This window comes from Corella eumyota, chromosome 2, assembly GCF_963082875.1.
Source record: "Corella eumyota chromosome 2, kaCorEumy4.1, whole genome shotgun sequence".
Taxonomy (NCBI): domain Eukaryota; kingdom Metazoa; phylum Chordata; class Ascidiacea; order Phlebobranchia; family Corellidae; genus Corella; species Corella eumyota.
Window position 1 is genome coordinate 21046881 of NC_137491.1, and position 26741 is coordinate 21073621.

At 27.6% G+C, this 26741-nt stretch overlaps 4 protein-coding genes across 4 annotated transcripts; 3 read left to right on the forward strand and 1 right to left on the reverse strand.

The window, feature by feature from the left end:
• Nucleotides 1-405: 405 nt before the first annotated feature.
• Nucleotides 406-5593, reverse strand: LOC145742674 (cell division protein FtsP-like). The gene is made up of 11 exons (XM_082560451.1): nucleotides 5527-5593; nucleotides 5063-5247; nucleotides 4674-4754; nucleotides 4339-4473; nucleotides 3780-3944; nucleotides 2551-2825; nucleotides 2235-2331; nucleotides 1838-1952; nucleotides 1411-1568; nucleotides 855-960; nucleotides 406-620 (listed from the first exon to the last, which is right to left on the reverse strand). The coding sequence occupies exons 1-11, from the start codon at nucleotides 5591-5593 to the stop codon at nucleotides 406-408; spliced, it is 1599 nt and encodes a 532-aa protein (XP_082416577.1).
• A 2908-nt stretch (nucleotides 5594-8501) lies between these two features.
• LOC145741896 (uncharacterized) lies at nucleotides 8502-9510 on the forward strand. Its single transcript, XM_082559574.1, has 4 exons — nucleotides 8502-8626; nucleotides 8824-8985; nucleotides 9158-9314; nucleotides 9382-9510. Exons 1-4 carry the CDS (start codon nucleotides 8584-8586, stop codon nucleotides 9485-9487), a joined length of 468 nt encoding a protein of 155 aa, XP_082415700.1. The 5' UTR covers nucleotides 8502-8583; the 3' UTR covers nucleotides 9488-9510.
• Nucleotides 9511-10017: 507 nt separating this feature from the next.
• On the forward strand, nucleotides 10018-24100 carry LOC145742675 (kelch-like protein 12). The gene is made up of 12 exons (XM_082560452.1): nucleotides 10018-10079; nucleotides 10192-10315; nucleotides 10486-10639; nucleotides 10697-10914; nucleotides 11017-11166; nucleotides 11353-11431; nucleotides 11658-11749; nucleotides 11918-12098; nucleotides 12348-12491; nucleotides 12688-12849; nucleotides 23133-23292; nucleotides 23360-24100. Exons 1-12 carry the CDS (start codon nucleotides 10018-10020, stop codon nucleotides 23472-23474), a joined length of 1641 nt encoding a protein of 546 aa, XP_082416578.1. The 3' UTR covers nucleotides 23475-24100.
• Nucleotides 13839-26657, forward strand: LOC145741891 (kelch-like protein 12). Its single transcript, XM_082559569.1, has 13 exons — nucleotides 13839-13934; nucleotides 14046-14169; nucleotides 14336-14489; nucleotides 14547-14764; nucleotides 14870-15019; nucleotides 15207-15285; nucleotides 15504-15595; nucleotides 17851-18031; nucleotides 18277-18420; nucleotides 18618-18779; nucleotides 18954-19113; nucleotides 19181-19867; nucleotides 26535-26657. The coding sequence occupies exons 1-12, from the start codon at nucleotides 13873-13875 to the stop codon at nucleotides 19284-19286; spliced, it is 1632 nt and encodes a 543-aa protein (XP_082415695.1). The 5' UTR covers nucleotides 13839-13872; the 3' UTR covers nucleotides 19287-19867; nucleotides 26535-26657.
• The last annotated feature ends 84 nt before the right edge of the window (nucleotides 26658-26741 follow it).

The window sequence follows — 26741 nt, forward strand, 5'->3', positions numbered from 1 at the left end:
TGTAATTAATTTGATTATGCTTTTTAATATTTTGCATTTTTAGTAATGTGGTAATTAATCGTTTTCTTTTTTTAGATTATTAACTAAAAATAAAGTTCTATAAATATTTTTAAATAATGTCTAAGTTAACAAAAATAAAAACTTGGTTAAAGTATTTAAACATTTAAGATAAGTTCACAACTTTGTATTTATTAAATTAATTCAATGATTTAATTTCTTTTACTGGTTTTACATCATTTATTTATTTACACTTTTTGGGTGAAATATTTTTAATCAATTTTTTTTGTTTTTTTAAATTATTATTTGAACTTTATTAATTTGTAATTATTTTGTCACATAACATTTATTCTTTTTTTTAAATTTTTACATGTTAAGTATTTCCACATCATTTTAATCAACCTCCACCTAAACTTTACTCTTCCCGAAGTAGGAATCCAAGAACTGCTCAACGTAGTTTCGGTACCACGGCATTTTCTTAAAAACTTTTGCCAATCTGGTCAGCATTGGGGTCATTACCTCCTTGGGTTCAGGTTCTTGTGGGTAGAAGTCACCCAACATACAGGTACCCATGTTTGTGACAACAAACTGGTATGGGTCAGTCACAGGTGGAAATACGAAACCTAAGAAATAAATTTAAAGATAAAAAACCAAAATTTTTAAAAACAAAAATTTATTGCAAAATAATGTTTCTAAAACCGAAAAATAAACTATTAAAATATAGTAAAATTTAGTTTAAAATTATTTAATCATACATTCTTGGAAAACGTAAATTATAACTTAATAAAGGAAAAGTTTAATGTGTGAAAACTAAATTTATTTATGTACAGACTAAGTTACTAAACTTATCATGTTACCTCTGTCTTTAATGTGGCCTAGGTAAGACACCGCCGCTGTTTTGTTTTTGTTCTGAATTGAATGCATCTCAAATTTGACCTTGATTGAATCAGCTACAAACCGGATCTAAACATTTGTAAATAATTTATACCGAAAAGTATTTGTATGCATTGACTAGGGGAGTGAAACGAAACCACACTTGCAGTATTTTTAAAACAACAGACCAAAGTTTGAGTCCTGCTACTGACATGTTGTTTTTCTTAGTGTAAAATTAAAAAAAACACGAAACATAACAGTTTTTACTTCCAATGGGTTTTACTTTTGACTTATTGTTTATGTAGTTAACCCATAACAAAATGTTCTTCAACAATATTCTATTTCATTTTGTATGTGTAAGGCAATATTGGTTTACATTTGCTTTCAAGCAGTAACAACGTAATGTATGACAAAACGGTGCATTAAGAAAAAGCATTATAACATCTTGTAGTTTAAAACATAACACACATCAACATCTTGTTTACGAGGGGATTGCCACCAAATACAATAACAAAAGGATGTTATCACCATAATACTTACTGTTATATTTGCAAGAGGTGGAATTGTAATCACATCCCTCCACTCTCCTATGTCAGCCATTGCAATCGCCCCCATGTTATCCTTGTAACGTTTTTTGTGGCCCAATGTGATGGGGAAATCCGCTGGGAATTCGTGGGTCTCTAAATCCCAACTCGAACCTAAACAACAAAGTTATTGAAATATTTTTTTTGTTTAAACTGCTGATCTTTGAGCAATCTAGAATATCCAAAAAAAATTAAGTGTAGATGCAATATCACCCTTATTAAATAAAATTGTTTGCCTTTGTTATGTTATTGCGTCTATCGAGTACGGTTTTGTAACTAGATAACACGATTTTAATGTAGTATACTATTTTACTGAGTATAATTTTCCAATTATGCTATTGATGATGTTGTATTTTTTTTTTAACTTTATAAAAAAAACTTGCTGTCATAGCCCGGGTATTGAACCTGACATTTCTGTGTCAAATCTTGAGATATTAAAGTAGATTTTCCATCGATAAGCATGTTGATCGGTCCATTGTACTTGTTGTAACTTATGATCTACAAATAATAACATAATGTTTACACAACGACCATTTTAATGTGAATAACAAAACAAAAACTAATGGTGTAAATAACAATATTGTTTAACAAAATTTTTATATATATTTTTTTTACCAAAAAAAAATTTTTTATATAAAAATGTGTTGCAATAATTGTATTTAAGTGTGGAACAATGAAGTGACAATATTATTGTAAGAACAATGCTTAAACTGTTATGGCAATAAATAGTTTGTTGCTGTTTTTTCTTTATAGTTTGCATAATTTCTAATTACGTCATACCTGAACGTGATTGATTGGAATGTACAGAGTATTAAACTCTTCTGGGTCACTGTTTAAAATTGTCCATTCTTCAATCCCGTTGAATATTATACTTCGTCTGTTAATGTTAAATAAGTGGGTGACTTTAACTAACCACGTTATTATCGTAGGTAAAAAATGTTCAAATGGCAAAACTTGATTAAATTATTAAAGTTAAAATTTATCTTAAAGGTGATATAGTATTATTTATTAACTAATGCAATTGCGAATTATATAAATTTTTAATGATTGATTTTTGTGCAATTATAGAAGTTGCTCTTAATATAAAATTTTTTACCTGAGGTCAATAATTGCTGGACTATTCTCATCTCGGCGTGGGGCGTTACTAAACAAATTCGGGTTGGCATCGAGTACAAACTTTCCCGTTATTTCACTCTCATCAATGTAAACAAGATCTCCGATAAATTCCTCCCGTTTATCGAACGTGATTGGGAGTCGACTTGGTTGCTGTCCTGCAGGTTTTTCTCCTACGATTATTGTTGCAAGTTTTCCTCTGAAGCAGAACTCACCTGATCGACTTACGTTGTTCTCACCCAATGGTGCAGAATTTAGCTTAAAATATCAAAAAAACGAATGAAAAAATTGTAAAGGTTTCTAAAGTTCCTGATCTGAGAGGTTTATTATTTACTTAAATAAAAAATAAACTTCTTTTAAACTATTTCTTTGATTGGATCCATTATTTTGTTAAATACACTCTGTTTTATTTTGGATGAACATTTAAAAAATTTAAATTTGTAGACATTTGGAAATTTTTAAAACTTGTTTTTTTTTTGTTATATTAACTTAGATTTACCGAGGCCGTTATTGAGCCTTATCAAGGAATGCGTTAAGTATAAGTCTAAGACCTAGCGCACTAGATAATGCGTTGTTTATATATATACAACTTTAAAGTCAGTCACTTTTTAAATATTACAAAATCAAGAACTTAGGTTACAAGAATTTTGAGTTGATCCTACCTCGTAAACTCCGGGCTTTGTACACGACATCAGCCAATCTACTCTTTGCCCGGGAGCAAGTAAGGTTTGGCCGTTCCTTGGTTGTTGTGGTTTGTTAAACAACACCCCGTCAGCTACTATAATGCTGACGTCACAGCAATATCCACTTTCCAAACATGGCGTGTCAATCTCAAGTACGTCACGAGAAACCCGCGTTTACAAATCTTTTAAAAGTATTTACGTTGGTTAAAATAAAATAAATTAACTAACTTTAAATTAAATCGATGTGAAATACCAGCAAGGTTGCCTTACTGAAAAAAGCAATGTACTAAAATATAAACAGTTTAAAGTATACCACACAATGCTACATCAAAGATGCAACATAGGCCTACCAATATTACCCAGGTTTGCGCATGAATTCTACACCAACAACGTTCAAATTTAAGTTTTGCAAAATACCAATGAGTAATGAAAAAAGTTCATGCAAAAATGAAAATAACTCATGTTATCTAAATAAAAAAACTTTAATAAACGTTTAAAAACATAGATTATTTACAAACAGTTAACCAACAACATACAAGTCATCATAACGTTCAGGATATTTCCTATACAGCATACTAGGTTGTAGGATAAGTTCGATATCATTCTCGCAATAATCAGGACACATAAACTCTTTAAGTTGTTGTATAACAGTAAGAGGTTCAACAGTGATCATACCAGCCATTCCCCCAGCTAACTGTACACATTAAAATTAATGTAACTATATAGTTATTTTTGTTTAAAAATTGCTTTTTTTGTCAACTCTACAAAAAATGTTATTTATTTAGAAAACTTATGCAAGATAGTTCGTGTGTACTGTTTTAAAATGATTTTATATGCAAGCATCGGTAAACTTCTTATAAGTTTTGCCTTTATCGTGTTATAGAAACATTATGTTAATGCCTTTATTGTTTTAACCAGGCCATTATATTGTATAAGTTTTAATTTAAAATGATCATTAAATACGTTAAATGTGACCGTGTATACCTAGTTTCTATCGTAACCACGGGTATTTACATTTTTATATCTTAAACTATGTCACAAGCATATTAACTTAACAAGATCACTAGATTAATAATGACACCACATACCTGATAATCAGATTTAACGGGAACGTCAGGGTAGTACCAGAAGGAGCCAGGTTGTTGCAGTGGGGGGATTGTAAACGTGTAAAGAAAACTCTCGCCTGGTAAAACTTCGTTAACTGGGGGTTCAAATTCCGTGGTCTGAAAAGGAATTTAATTGTTTGAATGTTGTTATTACAAAAAGTAAAAATTTGCCTGGTTTTTAAAAAAAAATTAAAGTCTTGTAAAATTGTCGGTACAAAGGTGGTTGACGTATTCGGTGACGTCACCAAAGATACGTCACACAATTTAATGACGTATTAATCTTAATTCCCAAAGTTAGATTAGTTATATATATTAACCTGGAGTGGGGCCATATGTAGTCCATGAACTTGGAAGTTGGTTGTATTTCTTCCGTCTTCAGCCGGCTCCAAATTATTTCTCTAAAAATCGAAAATTATGTAAAATTATTGTTATAAGAATTGTAAACGTTGTTCTAAAACATATTTCTATTTGTTTATATGTAAATGTCAATAAAATTCATCAACCCGGCTTTAAAATGCAATTATTTTTTTTATCATTTTAAGATGTTGAGTTATATATCTATATTAGGAAATGATGTGCTGTTGTAACGTTTTTAAGCCATTTGTTGACGCAGGGTTTAAGCACAAGAAGTGTGACATTATTAAGGCTCGAACCAGAAACCTTTTGGCTTATGGTCGGCATTCAAGATAAATAGTTACTTGCTTACCAATAGTACAGTGACGACGTCACCAGGTCTAACACACATAGTTGGACCAGGCATTCGACCGTTAAAAAGTCGTCTTCTTATATTTAACGAACCGAAATAAACATCCCAAACATCGACGGTTAACACAACGTTTAGAAACCCGTTCTCGGACTTAAACTGTTCAGGCGTTTGCAAAGCCTGGCCGACTAAAAAAGTTTTTATTAATTTACAAATTTGGTATTTTTTTGGGCGATTTTTAACCGATGAAAATTGCAAATATTACCTTTTAATTGGGTTACTATAAATATTTGAATTTTTTTACTTTGTGTGTTTAAAAAATATTTTTAATATTACTTTTAAATTATCTAAAATAAGTTTTATAATATTTTTAAATTATGTAATAATTAATTATCATTAAAAACTAGTAACATACAATTAGCCATTTGATTAACATATATATAATCTTAAAAAAAAACTTAACGAACCTGCATCTGGAGGTAATTGTGCAGATGCTGCAACGAACAAACAACCAAACAAAATAATTTTAATCATTTTTGTTAAAATACAATTTAACCTTTACAAAATAAAAAATCATTTGCAAATTTAAAACAACAAAAAAGTATATCGACTTTCCTTTGGCATTTAAAAAAAGATGTAGCTAAAAAATTATTTTTCTCGTATCAAAACTTTTTTATTTCCAAGCAAATTTCATTTTCAAGTCCGACTAAATTTTGAGCTTTCCCGTGTCTTTATAGCAAGTAAAGTTCTTGGTTAAACTAAGGTAATCATTAGAAATATGTGTTGATGCTTGCCCCAAAGGCCAGTTTAAGTTAAAAAAACCAGTTTAAGTTAAAAAAAATTAAGTTAGATATTAAGACAGATATGAGCTTAACGTATTTTAAATTCACATTATCGCGTGTTGCGTTCGTGCAAATAAAACCGCAGAGAATAAATAATGTTTTTAACGAATTATAACTTTTTTGGATGAAATAATCCAACCTTTTGTGACGCACCTGCATAAACTATGAGGTCACAATTTGCTATTTTGCTCAACAATGTTTTTAGGGGTTGTTGTTATGGGGTAATTATTTAGTCACGACTAATTTAAGATGTTTAAAATTTATTTTGCAACGATTTTGTTTTAAAGGGTAATAAATGCTGAATAATTTAAAGTATTTTATTTTGGTGGTTTTGATTTAAAAAAATAATTTAGATTAACTTAATATGAGACACAAACAACCTTAATATTAAGGAGAAGATTTCTAATTTTTACTTGTTTTTATTATTTTAAAATACAAACTAAGATTTCAAATTATATTTTTGAGGCATACCTTTAGATGAGTCGTGTTGTTATGACAAATACTTAATCTGATTTATATAACCCGATTAACGAGCTTGAAAAAACAAGAAATACTGTGACATGTTATAGCATCCTTCTATTATAATTATCAGATTGACACATGACACACGAATTGAGACTTTTAATTTGGAATTTTAACTTCTGAAAATGGTTAGGTCAACCCAATATGGGTTCGGGGTAAATTAAAGTTACTGATGGTCTTTTAAAAGTATGCAAGATGTGTTTTTTAATATTTATGTTGCCCTTAGGTTAATTGTGACCAAAATATCAAGAACATTAAAATTTATAAACAAAGCTGTTATAGATAATCATATTGCCCCATGATTTGGCATGCCATCAAATTAATATCAGAAAATACACTTTTTTGGCATTAAAAGCTACCTTTTCGTGTTTTGTTTATTATCTTGTTATAAAAATTAAATCTTTAAAATAATGCAATTTTGTTGTGCAGCTAGAATGGTGACCTTCACCTAGTAAGAGTAACAAGTTCACATAAATCACTTAAACGTGGCTAAATGTTGTTGGCAAAATTGGGCCCTAGCCTACTGATCACTATTTTATCATTACCTAGATTTTTCTTTAAAGTTGTACTTGTTTGAAGTTTAAAAGTAATCAATCACCATCGTTACAATGACTGGTCAACGACAACTTAATTTTCAAAAAGCTTTTCTACGAAAATTTAAATTTGTAAAAAATTACTTCATGTGTAGACTGTAAAATAGATTTTTTAGAAATAATATTTTATTTAAAAACAATGAATAAGCATATATCTCTTAAAAGAAATTTAATTTTAGCTTTAGTTTATTCTTTTTTTGAGGATAATCAAAAATATAAAATTGTATGCCCTTATATACGTTTTTATTTTACGTTACGACTTGTCTATATTCTGCCTGATGTCCAAACTGTGCTTTTTTTAAACCCCATGGCTTCCTAAAAGCTTTAACTTACCGGAAAAATAGTTTTTTTAGTCATAAGCTTTTTTGTCACAATAAAGAATTTATATAAGAAAAATTGCAATTAATATTTTAATTGTTTTGAATATAAAACAAATCATAAATTATGAAGACTGTTGTCGACGACATTTTCTTGCAAAGAAAGGTAAAGGTTTGGTGACCATGCACCATGCCATAACATACTTAAAATCTTTATGTAAACATTAATACTTTTGGCATGTTTTAAATCATTAAATTGATTTTGTTATTTTTTCCCGTCACATTGTTGTAATATTAATTGTATATCGTATTTATTATTTACTTTTATTAATGTGCAAAAACCAAAATAAAAAAGTAAAACAAAAACTGGCTGACTGGTTATTTCTAAAATACGGGGTGCGTGAAATACCAAGGCCGTATGTAAACGTTAACAAAAAATCGCTGAAAGCGTTAAAGGACGGAATCCCTAATTTTCCCTTGCGCTTTAAAGTCAAACGCATCATTCCCTGGCCTTTAAAGCCTTTAAAGACTGGCCTTTAAAGAAGCATTGAGTCTAAATTTTTTATAATTTTTTTGTGCTAACAGTTGTTGTTTTAAACAGGGGGATTAGTTTAAGTTGTAAATATTTAATAAAATTGCTAATATTTTTTTTTAAATTAAGTAAAAGTATAATTTATTTTAAGTTATTTAATGTGAACTCAAATAAAGTATAATTGTAGGAATTAAATGAAGAAAGATGGGGAGCTTCATCTGCTGTTGTCAACAAACAAGTTTTTATCATGGGAGGGCAGGGTAAATCCTCTGTTGAGAGTTTAAGGTTAGATGAAGTAGATCCACAATGGAAAGTTGAAAGTCCAATGAAACAAGCTCGGTTGTGTGCATCATCAGCTGTCATAAATGGTTGGTTTATAAACTGTTGCACATTCAAAAGAAAGAAATTAAACTTCTATTTTTGAAATTTATTTAGTTTTAAAGTGGTATAGATTTTATTAACACAATTTGGGTCTAGAATAAATATTATATTTTAAGGTAAAAATAATAAAATATACTTAAAAACTAAATAATGGTCTTTTTAATTAAAACATTTTTTAGTTTTGTAAGTTTTTGTTTTGTAAAGTATTTTAAATCTTAGTAATTATTGTTCTAGATTGTATTTACACAACTGGAGGCCAGGATGAAATAAAAAATTTACTTTATCAAGTGGGGAATTCTTGGATGTGAGGACAAATAAAAGAGGAAATATTCCTGACATGATTGTTCCACGTAGAGACCATGTATTACTTGCTGTAAAAGGTAAACATACAAAATTTCATGTAAATTATTTCAATGTTTTTTCGACTGCAAAAATTTAGATTAACGATCAATAAAAAGATGTCAAACGAATTAATTAGATATTTAATTTTAATTAATTTGGTTTAGATTTAAAAAGAACGGTGCGGTAAACAAATTATACAATAAAAACAGTAAAGACTCCAAATATTCATGTTCAGGTAAATTATTTGCAATCGGGGGATGGAATGATAAAAATAGAAGTTTAAGTTCATCAGAATGTTTTGATTTTAATAAACAAAAGTGGTCTCTTATTTCTCCAATGAAATATGATGTATATGGTCATGCAGCTGTAGTTTTAGATGATCACATATTAGTTACTGGTGAGTCAAATTTTAAGTAATTTTTTTTTGTAATCGTCGTTAACTTAAAATTTATTTTTTAACAGAAACAATTATTAAACTGAATAGAAATAAAAATTAAATTATTACTTTTTGAAATTTTTTTATCCAAATCAAATAAAAATTTGAAAAATTTTAAACATATTTTTTCTAGGTGGATTTCGAGATAGCTTTCATGCAGTTTCATCAGTGATCAAATACAACATTATTACTGATACATGGTCAGAAGTTGCACTAATAAACAAGGCTCGATATGGTCACTGTGCCTCAGTTGTAGATGGCAAGATTTATGTTGTTGGGGGCAGGGATGGGTAAGTTAAACTAAATATTTAGTTTGTAATAATTTATTAAACTCTGGTTTATTGTTTTATTATTTAGGGATCCAGTTACTTCCATTGAAGTATTTGATCCTATGAACAACAAATGGACAATCATTGCTGAAACAGAAAGGGGAATATATAGAGCAACAATGGTTGTTGTTTAATACCAATATTTATAATTGTGATGTCATAATGGTTAATTTAATATTTTAATGCTTTTTTTAACCACATAACAAGTACATTTTAAGAATATTTTTGTGGTTGTTTTAAAACAATATTTAAAATTTATGCATTTAAAAAATATTCAAAATTTTTAATATTTTTTAATAGATTATTTAAACTATTAAAAACCTGTAAAATATATAACTTGATATCTGAAGATAATTTTATTAATTTTTTTATTTTGTATAATTTTATATAACTGTTTAATTTTAGTTTAAAATTGACCACCAATGGTTATAATCTCTTAGTATTTTTTTTCTAATTGATTCTTTTAAAATATTATTTGCATTGAATTTATGTTTTTAAATTAGGACTATTTTTTAAATTAAATGTGTCACCTTTTTCATTCATTAACATAATTTAATTTTTAATGTATTTATTTTTTGCATCTCTAACCACTGTAGTTTTACTAACCATAATTTTGTTTTAAGGTTTTAGGTTTGTTGTTAATGTTGTTTAAATTTGTTTAAAAATGGTTCGAAGTCAAGAATTTAACAGTGGTCATACTGATAAAATATTTGAAGAGTTAAACAGGTTTGATAACTACAACTAATTTTAATCAATGTAGAATTTAAAATTGTTAAAAAAAACAATCAAAACTGAAAAATAAGTTGCTTAAAGATAATTTATTGTTTTTTTATGTCAGGGATAGAAAAGAAGACAAAGTTTATTGTGATGTCATAATCAATGATGGAAAGAAGAAGCATTCTGCTCACAAAAACATTCTTGGATTTTTCTGTGTTTTCTTTGGAACAATGTTTACAACTGAGGTATAATAAAACAATTTAAAAACTTTAAATGACAACAAATAGTTTATAAAGTTAGGTAGTTAAATGTGTTTTATCACAAAATAGTTTTATTAGAAAGCATAGTGTCTTTATAAAAAATTATTTTTAAAACAAATCTAATAGTTTAGTCAACCTGATTTATGTTTTTACAGATGAAAGAGAAATACAATCCCATTGTAAAGATCCAAGGAATAAGCTCGGAAATTATGGAACTTATTTTAGATTATGCCTACACTGCAAAAATCCTGATAACCGAAGAAAATGTCTTTGAGATTATGGAAGCAGCAGATTATCTACAAATTAACAGTAAGATTGATAATATTATAGTTTTAACCTTGAAATTACAACGTATTATATATTTAGAACTTCGCAAGTTTTGTGGAGGATTTCTGCAAACCATTGTTGATGTTGAGAATTGTTTAACCATGCTGGCTTATTCTCAAAGATACAACCTTAAAAATATAAAGCAAGGAGCCCAGAAAATGATTGCTGAGAATTTTGAAAAAGTTGCATCAAAGCAAGAATTCATCAAACTTTGTTTTGAGGATTTGATTTCTATTTTGAAACTGAAAGAAAAAAAGGCAAGGAATATATTTTTTAAGTTTTTAAAGTAAATAAAGTTCTGCAATAAATTAAAAAATTTAATTTTAAGTTTTAAATCTTTAAATACTTACCAACTTCAGGTTTCATCAGAAAAGGTCATTTATAATGCGATGATGAATTGGATAAAACATGACAGCAATGAACGACAGAAACATGTCAACCAATTGTTTCAATCTCTTGATCTTGCTAAATTAGGTAGAGAATTTTTACAACAAGTTGTAATGAAAGAGGTCAGTTAAGTTATAAATATTTTATTAAAGATTTTAAACTTTTTAACTATTTTTTACCGCTTGAATGGGTTACTGGCATTACTCTATGTTTGGGTCATAAAGTCGACCTTTCATGTTAAGGATAAAGATATTAAAAAAAAATTATCTAAAAAATAAAATTTTAATTTTGTACAAACTTGTTTGCAGGATTTGATAATGAAATCTATGGAATGTTCTCATTTACTTATTTCTGCTTTGGTTAATTTTGCCCCACCAGAAAAAAAAGGTCAACTAATATTTATTTATCAAACTTTAGTTAAATATTTTTGTGGATGAATGAATAATATCTAACTTTATACGATTTGTGATTTATTTTTAATTATATGTACCATAAACTAGATAAAAAATTTGTTTTAGTTAAAAGGTAAACCAAACTGTTTAATTATTCTACCTAAATGTATTATTTTTTTTCATTTTTCTTAAATAACATTTTTTTAACATTTAAATTGCAGATCCAGCAAAGTTACTTATTATGGGAGGGTATAGTTATGAAAAGGAAGCTATTTTGTTTAACACTGTTACAAAACAATGGACTTCAATGCCAGTATGTTAGTTTAAAATATATTGGATTGTATTTTAATTCAAGAGCCCAAATTTTTTATAATTTCTTGTGCTAATAGTTGTTGTTTTAAACAGGGGAATTAGTTTAAGTTGTAAATATTTAATAAAATTGCTAATATTTTTTAATAGAAGTTTTAAAATATATTTGCAGAAATTAAATGAAAAAAGGTGGGGAGCTTCATCTGCTGTTGTCAACAAACAAGTTTTCATCATGGGAGGGAGGTTTAAATCCACTATTGAGAGTTTAAAGTTAGATGAAGTAGATCCACAATGGAAAGTTGAAAGTCCAATGAAACAAGCTCGGTGTTATGCATCATCAGCTGTCATAAATGGTTGGTTTATAAACTTTTGCATTTTTAAGAAAAAGAAATTAAACTTGTACTTTTTATTTTTATTTAGTTTTTATTTATTTAGTTTTAAAGTGGTATAGATTTTATTAACACAATTTGAGTCTAGAATAAATATTATATTTTAAGGTGAAAAATAAATATGCTTAAAAACTATTTATTGGTCTTTTTAATTAAAAACTTTAAGAAGTTTATTTTTTAAAGTGATTTAAATTTTAGTAATTATTGTTCTAGATTGTATTTACACAACTGGAGGCCAGGATAAAAATAATCAAATTTTATCAAGTGGGGAATTCTTGGATGTGAGGACAAATAGAAGAGGAAATATTCCTGATATGATTGTTCCACGTAGAGACCATGTATTGCTTGCTGCAAAAGGTAAACATACAAAATTTCATGTAAATTATTTCAATGTTTTTTCGACTGCAAAAATTTAGATTAACGATCAATAAAAAGATGTCAAACGATTTAATTAGATATTTAATTTTAATAAGTTTGGTTTAGATTTAAAAAAACGGTGTGGTAAACAAATTATACAATAAAAACGGTAAAGACTTTAAATATTTATGATCAGGTAAATTATTTGCAATCGGGGGATGTAATGATAAAAATAGAAGTTTAAGTTCATCAGAATGTTTTGATTTTGATGAACAAAAGTGGTCTCTTATTTCCCCAATGAATTATGGTATAAGTGGTCATGCAGCTGTAGTTTTAGATGATCACATATTAGTTACTGGTGGATCGAATTTCTAGTAAATTTAATTTTTTTTGTAATCGTCTTTAACTTAAAATTTATTTTTTAACACAAACAAATAATAATTTTAATGAAAATAAAAATAAAATTATTACTTATTGAAATTTTTTTACCTAAATCAAATTAAAATTTGAAAAATTTTTAACCTATGTTTTTTAGGTGGATGTCGAGATGACGTTGTTTCATCAGTGATCAAATACAACATTATTACTGATACATGGTCAGAAGTTGCCCCAATGAACAAGGCTCGACGTGGTCACTGTGCCTCAGTTGTAGATGGCAAGATTTATGTTGTTGGGGGCAGGAATAAGTAAGTTAAACTAAACATTTAGTTTGTAATAATTTATTAAACTCTGGTTTATTGTTTTAATATTTAGTTGTTATCCAGTTAATTCTATTGAAGTATTTGATCCCATGATCAACAAGTGGACAATCATTGCTGAAACAAAAAGGAAAATATTTGGTGCCACAATGGTTGTTGTTTAATGACAATACTTATATTTGTGATGTCATAATGGATAATTTATTATTTTAATACTTTTTTTAACCACATAACAAGTACATTTTAAGAATATTTTTGTGGTTGTTTTAAAACAATATTTAAAATTTATGCATTTAAAAAATATTCAAAATTTTTTATTAAATTATTTAAACTATTGAAAACCTGTAAAATATATAACCTGATATCTATATATGATTTTATTAATTTTTTTATTTTGTATAATTTTAAATAACTGTTTTATTTTAGTTTAAAATTGACCACCAATGGTTATAATCTCTTAGTATTTTTTTTAATTGATTCTTTTAAAATATTATTTGCGTTGAATTTATGTTTTTAAATTAGGACCATTTTATAAGTTGAATGTGTCATCTTTTTTGTTCATTAACATAATTTAATTTCTAATGTATTTATGTTTTGCATCTCTAACCACTGTAGTTTTACTAACCATAATTTTGTTTTAAGGTTTTAGGTTTGTTGTTAATGTTGTTTAAATTTGTTTAAAAATGGTTCGAAGTCAAGAATTTAACAGTGGTCATACTGATAAAATATTTGAAGAGTTAAACAGGTTTGTTAACCACAACTAGTTTTAATTTAAAGTCGAATTCAATAATGTGTAATAAAATATTTATACCTTAAAATAAGTTGCTTAAAGATAATGTACCGTTTTTCATGTCAGAGATAGAAAAGGAGACAAAAATTATTGTGATGTCATAATCAATGATGGAACAAAGAAGCATTCTGCTCATAAAAACATTCTCGGATTTTTTTGTGTTTTTTTTGGAACAATGTTTACAACTGAGGTAAATAAAAACAATTTAAAAACTTTCAATGGCAAAAAGTTTATACAGTAAAGTAGTCAAATGTGTTTTATCACAAAATAGTTTTATTAGAAATCATAGTGTCTTTATAATAAATAATGTTTAAGCAAAAATATGAGTTTAGTCAACTTGATTTATGTTTTTACAGATGAGAGAGAAATACAATCCCATTGTAAAGATTCAAGGAATAAGCTCGGAAATTATAGAACTTATTTTAGATTATGCCTACACTGCAAAAATCCTGATAACCGAAGAAAATGTCTTTGAGATTATGGAAGCAGCAGATTATCTACAAATTAACAGTAAGATTGATAATATTATAGTTTTAACCTTAAAATTACAACGTATTATATATTTAGAACTTCGCAAGTTTTGTGGAAAATTTCTGCAAACCATTGTTGATGTTGAGAATTGTTTAACCATGCTGGCTTATTCTCAAAGATACAACCTTGAAAACTTAAAGCAAGGAGCCGAGAAAATGATTGCTGATAATTTTGAAAAGGTTGCATCAAAGCAAGAATTTATCAAACTTTGTTTCGAGGATTTGATTTCTATTCTGAAACTAAAAGAAAAAAGGGCAAGAAAATTATTTTTTAGTAGTTTTTTAGATAAAAAAGTTGAGTTACAAACCTAGCAAATTGATTTTTATATTTAAAATTCTTAATAATATACACAACTTCAGGTTTCATCTGAGCAGATAGTTTACAATGCGATGATGAATTGGATAAAACATGACAGCAATGAACGACAGAAACATGTTAACCAATTGTTTCAATCTCTTGATCTTGCTAAATTAGGCAGAGAATTTCTACAACAAGTTGTAATGAAGGAGGTCAGTTCAGTCATAAATATTTTATTAAAGATTTTAAACTGTTGAACTATTTTCTTACCACTGAAATGGGTAACTGGCATTACTCTATGTTTGGGTCATAAAGTCGACCTTTCATGTTAAGGATAAAGATATTTTTAAAAAATTATCTAAAAAATAAAATTATAATTTTGTACAAACTTGTTTGCAGGATTTGATAATGAAATCTATGGAATGTAATCAAATGCTTATCTCTGCTTTGGTTAATTTTGCCCCACTAGAACAAAAAGGTCAACTAATATTTATTTATCAAATTTAAATTATATTTTGTTGTAGAATAAATAAAATTTAATGACCTGGTCATTTTAAGTTTTTTTCATTATTAAAAACTGTAAAAATCGTTACTTTTAGATTAATTGTTGGCCAAATTTGTTTTCATATTAATTTGGTATTTAAGTATATTTTACTCTTTTATTAAATATTTAATTTTTTTAATTTTATGCTGCAGATCACGCAAAGTTACTGATTATGGTAGGGGATGATTATGAAGAGGAAGCTATTTTGTTTAACACTGTTACCCAACAATGGACTTCAATGCCAGTATGTTAGTTTTAAATATATTGGATTGTATTTTAATTCAAGAGTTCAAAATTTTTAATTACTTGGGCTAACATTTTTTATATTAATCAGGTCAACCTATTTAATTTGTTATAGTTTTTTAGGGGTTGTACTAAAATACGCCCGGGAGGCCCGGGGGGCCCGGGGTAGGCCCGGGGTATGTGCTGAAAGCGCGGGGTCAGTCCAAGAGCTTCGGTGGTATTTATTTAAATCTCTGGGTGTTTATATGAGGCTCGGGCTATTAATATAAGTCCAGATTGGTTTATACGAGTTTATATGTGGCCCGGGAGTGTTTAAATAAGGCCTGGGGTGTTTTATACATGTTTTTATGGGGCACAGGGTGTTAAAAAATGGCGCAGGGTGTTTTATACATAGCTCGCGTCGTTTTATCAAGTTTATATGAGGCCCGGGGTGTTTATGTGAGGCCTGGGGTGTTTTATCATGTTTATATGAGGCCCGGGATGTTTATATTAGGCCCGAGGTATTTTATACAAGTTTAAATGAGGCCCGGGTTGTTTTATACAAGTTTATATGAGGTACGGGGTGTTTATATGAGGTACGGGGTGTTTATATGAGATACGGGGTGTTTATATGAGGTACGGGGTGTTTATATGAGGTACGGGGTGTTTATATGAGTCCCGGGGGTTTATGTTAGGCCCGAGGTATTTTACCGAGTTTATATGAGGCCCGGAGTGTTTATATGAGGCCCGGAGTGTTTATATGAAGCCCGGGGTGTTAATATGAAGCCCGGGGTGTTTATATTAGGCACGGGGTGTTTAAATGAGGCCCGGGTGTTTAAATAAGGCCCGCAGTGTTTAAATAAGGCCTGGGGTGTTTAAGTAAGGCCCGGAGTGTTAAAATGAGGCCCGGGGTGTTTAAATAAGGCCCGGGGTGTTTATGTGAGGCCCGGGGTGTTTATATTAGGCTTGGGGTGTTTATATGAGGCCCGGGGTGTTTAAATAAGGCACCGGGTGTTTAAATAAGGCCCGGGGTGTTTAAATAAGGCCCGGGGTATTTAAATAAGGCCCAGGGTGTTTTATACGAGTTTTTATGAGGCCCTGGGTGTTTAAATGAGGCCCGAGGTGTTTTATACAAATTTTTATGAGGCCCAAGATGTTGAAATGAGGCCCGGGGTCTTTTATATGAGTTTTTATGAGGCCCGGGGTGTTAAAATGAGGGCAGGGGTGTTTTATACGAGTTTATATAATCCCCGGGGTGTTTTATACTAGTTTTTATAAGGCCCGGGATATTTTATACGAATTTTTATGAGGCCCGGGGTGTTTTATACGAGTTTATATGAGGCCCGGGTTGTTTTATCGAGTCTATTTAGGCCCAATGTGTTGATATGGCGGCCGGGGTTTTAATATAAGGCTCGGGGTGTTTTAGATAAGTTTATATAAAGGCCCGCGTTTATATGAGGCTCTAGTTGTTGGCTTCAACATCGAAAAAAATTTCAATTTTCAACTTTTATTGAATTAAATCGACCATCGAATTTTTTTTGGTCAACATACTTTATGCATAAAATATATAGGCATATTAAAAGCAACAAATTACCATATTTTCAATATTGTATAAAAAAACCACAGAAAAAGAATTAAACAATAGACCTGAAAAACTATTTTAGCAAGATTGTCGTTTTTCCGTTGCGACAACATTTTTGTGTCGTTTTTTTTTTCTTCTAGTAACGTGTTCTGAATAAATTTCGCAATAATACAAACCTTATATGGCACACTTTACATGTAAAAACTACAATTGTACTTTTAATTAGCTGATAATTGTATTACGTGATTTATTGCTATACATGTGTTATTTGTCCAATTTCAGAATTTGACTGTAAATTTGATTTGCAAGCCTTTAAGTTGTGCCAATAATATTAGCGATATATCAAAGACATTTTGGAATCTTATTAAGATTTTTAAGTTTTTTTTACAAATAGTGCAATACTTTGTGTTATAGGATGTTCTTTTTTAATAAAGCAGGCCTCATATTAACACATCGGGCCTCATTTAAACTTGTATAAAACACCCCGGGCCTTATTTAAACACCCCGGGCCTTATTTAAATACCCCGGGCCTTATTTAAACACTCCGGGCCTCATATAAACTCGTATAAACCGATCTGGACTTACATTAATAGCCCGAGCCTCATATAAACACCATGGGACTTAAACAAATACCACTGAAGCTCTTGGACTCACCCCGGAAATTTTTTAATAGAATTTTTGAAATAAATTTGTAGGAATTAAATGAAGAAAGATGGGGAGCTTCATCTGCTGTAGTCAACAAACAAGTTTTTATCATGGGAGGATATAAGATATCCTCCGTTGAGAGTTTAAAGTTAGATGAAGTAGATCCACAATGGAAAGTTGAACCTCCAATGAAACAAGCTCGGTGTTATGCATCATCAGCTGTCATAAATGGTTGGTTCATAAACTTTTGCACTTTTAAGAAAAAGAAATTAAACTTGTTCTTTAAAATTTTATTAATTTTAAAGGTGTATAGATTTTATTAACACAATTTGAGTTTAGAATAAATATTATATTTTAAGGTAAAAATAATAAATATACTTGAAAACTAATTAATAATCTTTTTAATTAAAACATATTTTAGTTTTGTAAGGTTTTGTTTTGTAGAGTAATTTAAATCCTAGTAATTATTGTTCTAGATTGTATTTACACAACTGGAGGCCAAGATGAAAATAATTTTACTTTATCAAGTGGGGAATTCTTGAATGTGAGGACAAATAAAAGGGGAAATATTCCTGACATGATTGTTCCACGTAGAGACCATGTATTACTTGCTGTAAAAGGTAAACATACAAAATTTCATGTAAATTATTTTAATGTTTTTTCGACTGCAAAAATTTAGATTAACGATCAATAAAAAGATGTCAAACGATTTAATTAAATATTTAATTTTAATAAGTTTGGTTTAGTTTAAAAAAAAACAGTGTGGTAGACAAATTATACAATAAAAACAGTAAAGACTCTACATATTTATGTTCAGGTAAATTATTTGCAATCGGGGGATATAGTAATAAAGATGAAGGTTTAAGTTCATCAGAATGTTTTGATTTTGATAAACAAAAGTGGTCTCCTATTTCTTCAATGAAATATCGTGTAAATGATCATGCAGCTGTAGTTTTAGATGATCACATACTAGTTACTGGTAAGTCAAACTTTTTTAAAGTAAATTTTTTTTGTAATCATCTTTAACTTAAGATTTATTTTTCAACAGAAACAATTATTAAACTTAATGGAAACAAAAAAAATTTTTACTTTTTGAAATTTTTGTATCTAAATCAAATAAAAATTTGAAAAACTTTAAACATATTTTTTCTAGGTGGATGGCAAGATGGCATTGGTGCAGTTTCATCAGTGATCAAATACAACGTTATTACTGATACATGGTCAGAAGTTGCACCAATGAACAACGCTCGATATAATCACTGTGCCTCAGTTGTAGATGGCAAGATTTATGTTGTTGGGGGCTGGGGTATAAGGTAAGTTAAACTAAATATTTAGTTTGTAATAATTTATTAAACTCTGGTTTATTGTTTTATTATTTAGTGGTCCAGTTACTTCCATTGAAGTATTTGAATCCATAAACAACAAATGGACAATCATTGCTGAAACAGGAAGGAATGTATATGAAGCAACTATGGTTGTTGTTTAATACCAATATTTATATTTGTGATGTCATAATAGTTGATTTATTATTTTAATATTTTTTTTAACCACATAACAAGTACATTTTAAGAATATTTTTGTGGTTGTTTTAAAACAATATTTAAAATTTATGCATTTAAAAAATATTCAAAATTTTTAATAGATTATTTAAACTATTAGAAACCTGTAAAATATATAACGTGATATCTGTAGATAATTTTATTGATTTTTTTATTTTGTATAATTTTAAATAACTGTTTAATTTTAGTTTAAAATTTACCACCAATGGTTATAATCTCTTAGTAATTTTTTCTAATTGATTCTTTTAAAATATTATTTGCATTGAATTTTTGTTTTTATATTAGGACTATTTTTTAAATTAAATGTGGCATTTTTTTCTTTAATTAACATAATTTAATTTCTAATATATTTATTTTTTGCATCTCTAACCACTGTAGTTTTACTAACCATAATTTTATTTCAAAGTTTTAGGTTTGTTGTTAATGTTGTATAAATTTGTTTAAAAATGGTGCGAAGTCAACAATTTGAGGGTGACCACATTAATGAAATATTTGAAGAGTTAAACAGGTTTGTTATTAATAATATTATCTTTTTGTATTTATATTTTTTCAAATAGAACTGATTTATTTTTTAAAATTATTTTTAAATGGTTGGTTCATAAACTTTTGCACTTTCAAGAAAAATAAATTAAACTTGTACTTGAAATTTATTTAGTTTTAAAGTGGTATAGATTTTATTCACATATTTTGAGTCTAGAATAAATATTATATTTTAAGGTGAAAAAATAAATATACTTAAAAACTAATTAATGGTCTTTTTAATTAAAACATATTTAAGTTTTGTAAGGTTTTGTTTTGTAGAGTATTTAAATCTTAGTAATTATTGTTCTAGATTGTATTTACACAACTGGAGACCAGGATAAAAATCATATTACTTTATCAAGTGGGGAATTCTTGGATGTGAGGACAAATAAAAGAGGAAATATTCCTGACATGATTGTTCCACGTAGAGAACATGTATTGCTTGCTGCAAAAGGTAAACATACAAAATTTCATGTAAATTATTTCAATGTTTTTTCGACTGTAAAAATTTATGTTAACGATCAATAAAAAGATGTCAACATATTTTTTACATGAAAGAGACAAAGATTATTGTGATGTCATAATCAATGATGGAAAGAAGGAGCATTCTGCCCACAAAAACATTCTTGGATTTTTCTGTGTTTTCTTTGGAACAATGTTTACAACTGAGGTTAAATAAACATTTTAAGGAATTTTAATTTAAAGCAACTTATACAATAAGGTTAATAAGTGTGTAACTTTTACAAAAATAAATAAGTTTTATAAGAAATCATGTTTTTACAGATGAGAGAGAAATACAATCCCATTGTAAAGATCCAAGGAATAAGCTCGGAAATTATGGAACTTATTTTAGATTATGCCTACACTGCAAAAATCCTGATAACTGAAGAAAATGTCTTTGAGATTATGGAAGCAGCAGATTATCTACAGATTAACAGTAAGATTGATACTTTTATAGTTTTAACCTTAAAATTACAAAACATTAAATATTTAGAACTTCGCAAGTTTTGTGGAGGATTTCTGCAAACCATTGTTGATGTTAAGAATTGTTTAACCATGCTGGCTTATTCTCAAAGATACAACCTTGAAAACTTAAAGCAAGGAGCCCAGAAAATGATTGCTGATAATTTTGAAAAAGTTGCATCAAAGCAAGAATTTATTAAACTTTGTTTGGAGGATTTGCTTTCTATTCTAAAAATAAAAGAAAAAAAGGCAAGGAAGAATTTTAAAGTAACAAAGTTGAGTTACAAACCTAGCAAATTAAATTTTATATTTTAAATCAATAATAAATCTACCAACTTTAGGTTTCATCAGAGAAGATATTTTACAATGCGATGATAAATTGGATAAAACATGACAGCAATGAACGACAGAAACATGTCAACCAATTGTTTCAATCTCTTGATCTTCCTAAATTAAGCAGAGAATTTCTACAACAAGTTGTTATGAAAGAGGTCAGTTTAGTTATAAATATTGTATTGCAACTGACAGTACTCTATGTGTGTCGTGGAGTCGACCTTTCACATTGAGGATAAAGTTATTTTACAAAAAATAATAATAAAACTTGGTGCAAACTTGTTTGCAGGATTTGATAATGAAATCTTTGGAATGTTCTCATTTAATTATCTCTGCTTTGATTAGTTTTGCCCCACCAGAAAAAAAAGGTCAACTTATATTTATTTATAAAACTTTAGTTAAATTTTTTTGTGGATAAATGAATAATATTAAATCTAACTTTATAAGATTTATGATTTTAATTTTAGTTATATGTACCATAAACTAGAAAAATTTGGTTTTAGTTGGTAAATCAAACTGTTTAATTATTCTACCTAAATGTATTATTTTATTTTTTATTTTTCTTAAATACCATTTTTTAACATTGAAATTGCAGATCCAGCAAAGTTACTTATTATGGGAGGAATTAAATATAAAAAGGAAGCTATTTTGTTTAACATTGTTACAAAACAATGGACTCCAATGCCAGTATGTTAGTTTTAAATATATTGGATTGTATTTTAGTTAAAGAGCCTAAATTTTTTATAATTTCTTGTGCTAACAGTTGTTGTTTTAAACAGGGGGATTAGTTCAAATTGTAAATATTTAATAAAATTGCTAATATTTTTTTTTTAAATTAAGTAAAAGTATATTTTTTTTAAGCTATTTAATGTGAACTCAAATAAAGTATAATTGTAGGAATTAAATGAAGAAAGATGGGGAGCTTCATCTGCTGTTGTCAACAAACAAGTTTTCATCATGGGAGGGCAGGGTAAATCCTCTGTTGAGAGTTTAAAATTAGATGAAGTAGATCCACAATGGAAAGTTGAAGGTCCAATGAAACAAGATCGGTGGTTTGCATCATCAGCTGTCATAAATGGTTGGTTTATAAACTTTTCCACTTTTAAGAAAAAGGAATGAAACTTGTATTTTTGAAATTTATTTAGTTTTAAAGTGGTATAGATTTTATTAACACAATTTGAGTCTAGAATAAATATTATATTTTAAAGTGAAAAATGAAATGTACTTAAAAACTAAATTAATGATCTTTTTAATAAAAACATCTTTTAGTTTTTTAAGGGTTTTGTTTTGTAGAGTATTTTAAATCTTGGAAATTATTGTTCTAGATTGTATTTACACAACTGGAGGCCGTGATAAAAAAAATTTAACTTTATCAAGTGGGGAATTCTTAGATGTGAGGACAAATAAAAGAGGAAATATTCCTGACATGATTGTTTCACGTAGAGACCATGTATTACTTGCTGTAAAAGGTAGAGTTTATGTTAACGATCAATAAAAAGATGTCAAACGATTTAATTAAATATTTAATTTTAATCAATTTACTTAAGATTTAAAAAAAACAGTGCGGTAAACAAATTATACAATAAAAACGGTAAAGACTCTAAATATTTATGTTCAGGTAAATTATTTGCAATCGGGGATGTAGTGATAAATATGGAGGTTTAAGTTCATCAGAATGTTTTGATTTTGATGAACAAAAGTGGTCTCTTATTTCTCCAAAGAGTTATAATGTAGATGATCATGCAGCTGTAGTTTTAGATGATCACATATTTGTTACTGGTGAGTAAAATTTTTTAAAGTAAATTTTTTTTGTAATCGTCTTTAACTTAAAATTTATTTTTTAACAGAAACAATTATTAAACTTAATAGAAACAAAAATAAAATTATTACTTTTTGAAATTTTTTTTACCTAAATCAAATTCAAATTTGAAAAACTTTAAACATATTTTTTCTAGGTGGATGTCGAGATGGCATCGGTGCTGTTTCATTAGTGATCAAATACAACATTATTACTGATACATGGTCAGAAGTTACACCACTGAACAGGGCTCGATATAATCACTGTACCTCAGTTGTAGATGGCAAGATTTATGTTGTTGGGGGCATGGATAAAGAGTAAGTTAAACTAAATATTTAGTTTGTAATAATTTATTAAACTCTGGTTTATTGTTTTATTGTTTAGGTTGTTTAGTGATCCAGTTAATTCCATTGAAGTATTTGATCCCACAAACAACAAATGGACAATCATTGCTGAAACAGAAAGGGAAATATATGGTGCCACAATGGTTGTTGTTTAATACCAATATTTATATTTGTGATGTCATAATGGTTAATTTAATATTTTAATACTTTTTTCAAGTACGCATTTAAAATTATATTAAATTATTTTTATTGATTATTTAACTAATATACCCTTAAAAATACATAACATGATATCTGTATATGATTTTATAGATTTTTTTTTCATATTATTTTAAAAATTCGTGTGATTTTAGTTCAAAATTATTACCAATGTTTATAACTACTTTGTATTTTTTTTAATTTAGTCTTTTGAATTTTTGCATTGAATTTATGTTATTTGGTAAATTTCATAGGTTTAATTTGTGTTTCTTTCCATGATTTATTTAAAAAATATGATGTTTGCAATAATTCATTAAACCCTATCTGCTTAGTTAATTATATTGAAGAATTCAATCCTGGGAAAAATGAATGGACATTGGGTGCTGGAATAGAAAGGAATATAAGTGATGCAAAAATGGTGGTTGTTTAAATTATATTGATGTGGTTTATTCAAATTACAAAAACACTCTGAAAGGAATTAGCAATTTTTTTTAGATTTTTACAATAAACAAAACTTTATTTTTAGTTTATATTGTATTATTGTTATTTACAGTATATTTAATTAACATTAGCCTATATTGTAATTACCACTACACTACTATTGTATATGCAATTAAAGCTTTTATGAATATAATCGCAGTTACTTAGTTTGTCTTATTTTTAGAGTAAATTTTTAAAATATGTAATTAATTTGATTGGGCTTTTTAATTCAATATATTGCATTTTTAGTAATGCGGTAACTAATCGTTTTCTTTTTTTAGATTATTAACTAAAAATAAAGTCTTATAAATGTTCAATAAATATTTTTAAATAATGTCTAAGTTAACAAAAATAAAAACTTGGTTAAAGTATTTAAACATTTTAGTTAAGTTTACATCTTTGTATTTATTAAATTAGTTCTATGATTCAATTTCACAAAACTGCTTTAACACATTTCTACTGGTTTTACAACATTTATTTATTTACACTTTTTTTGGTGAAATATTTTTATTTAACATTTAAATTCATATTTTTTTTAAATTATTATTTGAACTTTATTAATTTGTAATTATTTTTTGTCACATAACATTTATTCTTTTTTTTAATTTTTACATGTTAAGTATTTTCACATCATTTTAATCAACCTCCACTTAAACTTTACTCTTCCCGAAGTAGGAATCCAAGAATTGCACAACGTAGTTTCTGTACCACGGCATTTTCTTAAAAACTTTTGCCAATCTGGTCAGCATTGGGGTCGTTTCCTCCTTGGGTTCAGGTTCTTGTGGGTAAAAGTCACCCAACATACAGGTCCCCATGTTAGTGATAACAAACTGGTATGGGTCAGTCACGGATGGGAAGGCGAAACCTAAAAAATGATTTTAAAGAATAAAACCAAAACTTAAAACATGAGTTTGTAGGCTAAACATGTAGGCTATAGTAAAGTCTTATATTTTAATTTTATAAACTAAAAAAGTATTATAAAATCTAAAAAATTATCTTTTCAAAAAAAAATTGTTTAAAAGTATTTACACATCATTTAAAGTAGATTATTATTATTATTACTTGATAAAAGATAAATGTAATGTACGAAAACAAAATTAAAATACAAAAACAAATTAAGTCAGCAAACTTGTCATATTAGTCTTTGACGTTGCCTAAGTAAGAAACAGCCACACTTATGTTTTTGTTTTAAGTTGAATGCATCTTAAATTTGACCTTAATGGAATCAAACTCTAAACATTTGAAAAAATATTCTGAAAAATATTTTTGAAACATTTGATTGACGACAGTGAAACAGTAAACATATTTTTGAAACCAAATACCTAAAGTTTAATTCTCACTATTGACATGTTGTTGTATTTTGGTGTGATATTAGTAAAAAGATGATTTAAAAAGAAATCTCAATTTTTTAAACACTTCTCTTCAAAAAAAATTACAGAAAAAATAAAAATTTATATTTTTTAATAATTATGTTGTTAAATTAATAAATGTAATAAAAAAAATTTTGTTTATTAAAATTATTTAAATTATAGAGGTAAGCAACGAATAATAAAAAAAAGTAAACATTATTAATTTAAAATATATGATGTCTATATATTTTTTAAAATTCTTTTTCCATCGGTGATCCCCGACTCATAATTTTCCGAATTTTGCAGGTCAGCAAAATAATTTTTTTGGCAATCGAAATTCATAATTTAAACTTTTTACTTATTATTATTTATATATTTATAAGTTTGTAATAAACTATGCAATTTAAAAAAAAAATTAATTTATATAAAGAGTTGATAAACGGGCTAACTGCTTATATGTTTGTTTATTTAAATGTTATTTATATATTTTTTGGAGAAATTGTGTAGTTAAAGTTAAGTTGTATTTGTTTTGTTTGTTATTTGGATTATAAGTTAAACTAAAAAGAACTGTTTTCCAATAAAATGTTAGTTTGTAATAATGTTTGTTAATATAAGAATCTGACAATTTGTTTTTTTATTAAGTTTCAGGCTATTTTTTGTAATATTTGAAAACTTATTGTTTAGTTTAAATATATATATTTTTGTATATATCTTTATCCTCGATGTGGAAAAGTTGTATGTGCGACCTAAACATTAAGTAACAAATATTACCCTAACCCAGTATCGAGTTGACTTTGGCAGTTTGGAATTTTATAGATTATAATTGCCTGGTAATTATGCTGCTGATCAAGTGCTGGCTTAGCAGAAGTTTATATTGTTTCTAGCGTCTTACTCAAGGGCGCTGCAACATGAGAGCAGTGATATTATTAGGGTTGTTTTTACTTATATTTTAATTTTTTTGACTCAAAAATAACAACTTATTTTTAATGATTTAGTTTATTGTTAATTTGTTAAAAATGGTTCGAAGTCAAGAATTTAACAGTGGTCATACTAATAAAATATTTGAAGAGTTAAACAGGTTTGATAACTACAACTAGTTTTAATCAATGTTGAATTTAAAATTGTTAAAAAAACAATCAAAACCGAAAAATAAGTTGCTTAAAAATAATTTATTGTTTTTTATGTCAGGGATAGAAAAGAAGACAAAGTTTATTGTGATGTCATAATCAATGATGGAACAAAGAAGCATTCTGCTCACAAAAACATTCTCGGATTTTTCTGTGTTTTCTTTGGAACAATGTTTACAACTGAGGTAAAATAAAACATTTTTAAAACTTTTAATGACGAAAAGTTTATACAGTAAAGTAGTCAAATGTGTTTTATTTACAAAGTATA

What these genes read in the sequence shown, in the direction of transcription:
- LOC145742674 (XM_082560451.1), bottom strand. Translation starts at nt 5,593, where the DNA reads ATGATTAAAATTATTTTGTTTGGTTGTTTGTTCGTTGCAGCATCTGCA. An exon ending in ACAATTACCTCCAGATGCAG is followed by an intron (nt 5,248 to 5,526) that starts GTTCGTTAAGTT and finishes AAACTTTTTTAG; the next exon opens with TCGGCCAGGCTTTGCAAACG. An exon ending in TTCCAATCAATCACGTTCAG is followed by an intron (nt 1,953 to 2,234) that starts GTATGACGTAAT and finishes TATTATTTGTAG; the next exon opens with ATCATAAGTTACAACAAGTA.
- LOC145742675 (XM_082560452.1), top strand. Translation starts at nt 10,018, where the DNA reads ATGGTTCGAAGTCAAGAATTTAACAGTGGTCATACTGATAAAATATTT. An exon ending in ATATTTGAAGAGTTAAACAG is followed by an intron (nt 10,080 to 10,191) that starts GTTTGATAACTA and finishes TTTTTATGTCAG; the next exon opens with GGATAGAAAAGAAGACAAAG. An exon ending in TGATCACATATTAGTTACTG is followed by an intron (nt 12,850 to 23,132) that starts GTGGATCGAATT and finishes TATTTTTTCTAG; the next exon opens with GTGGATGTCGAGATGGCATC.
- LOC145741891 (XM_082559569.1), top strand. Translation starts at nt 13,873, where the DNA reads ATGGTTCGAAGTCAAGAATTTAACAGTGGTCATACTGATAAAATATTT. An exon ending in TGAAACTAAAAGAAAAAAGG is followed by an intron (nt 14,765 to 14,869) that starts GCAAGAAAATTA and finishes ACACAACTTCAG; the next exon opens with GTTTCATCTGAGCAGATAGT. An exon ending in ATCATCAGCTGTCATAAATG is followed by an intron (nt 18,032 to 18,276) that starts GTTGGTTCATAA and finishes TTATTGTTCTAG; the next exon opens with ATTGTATTTACACAACTGGA.
- LOC145741896 (XM_082559574.1), top strand. Translation starts at nt 8,584, where the DNA reads ATGATTGTTCCACGTAGAGACCATGTATTACTTGCTGTAAAAG. An exon ending in TGATCACATATTAGTTACTG is followed by an intron (nt 8,986 to 9,157) that starts GTGAGTCAAATT and finishes TATTTTTTCTAG; the next exon opens with GTGGATTTCGAGATAGCTTT. An exon ending in GTTGTTGGGGGCAGGGATGG is followed by an intron (nt 9,315 to 9,381) that starts GTAAGTTAAACT and finishes TTTATTATTTAG; the next exon opens with GGATCCAGTTACTTCCATTG.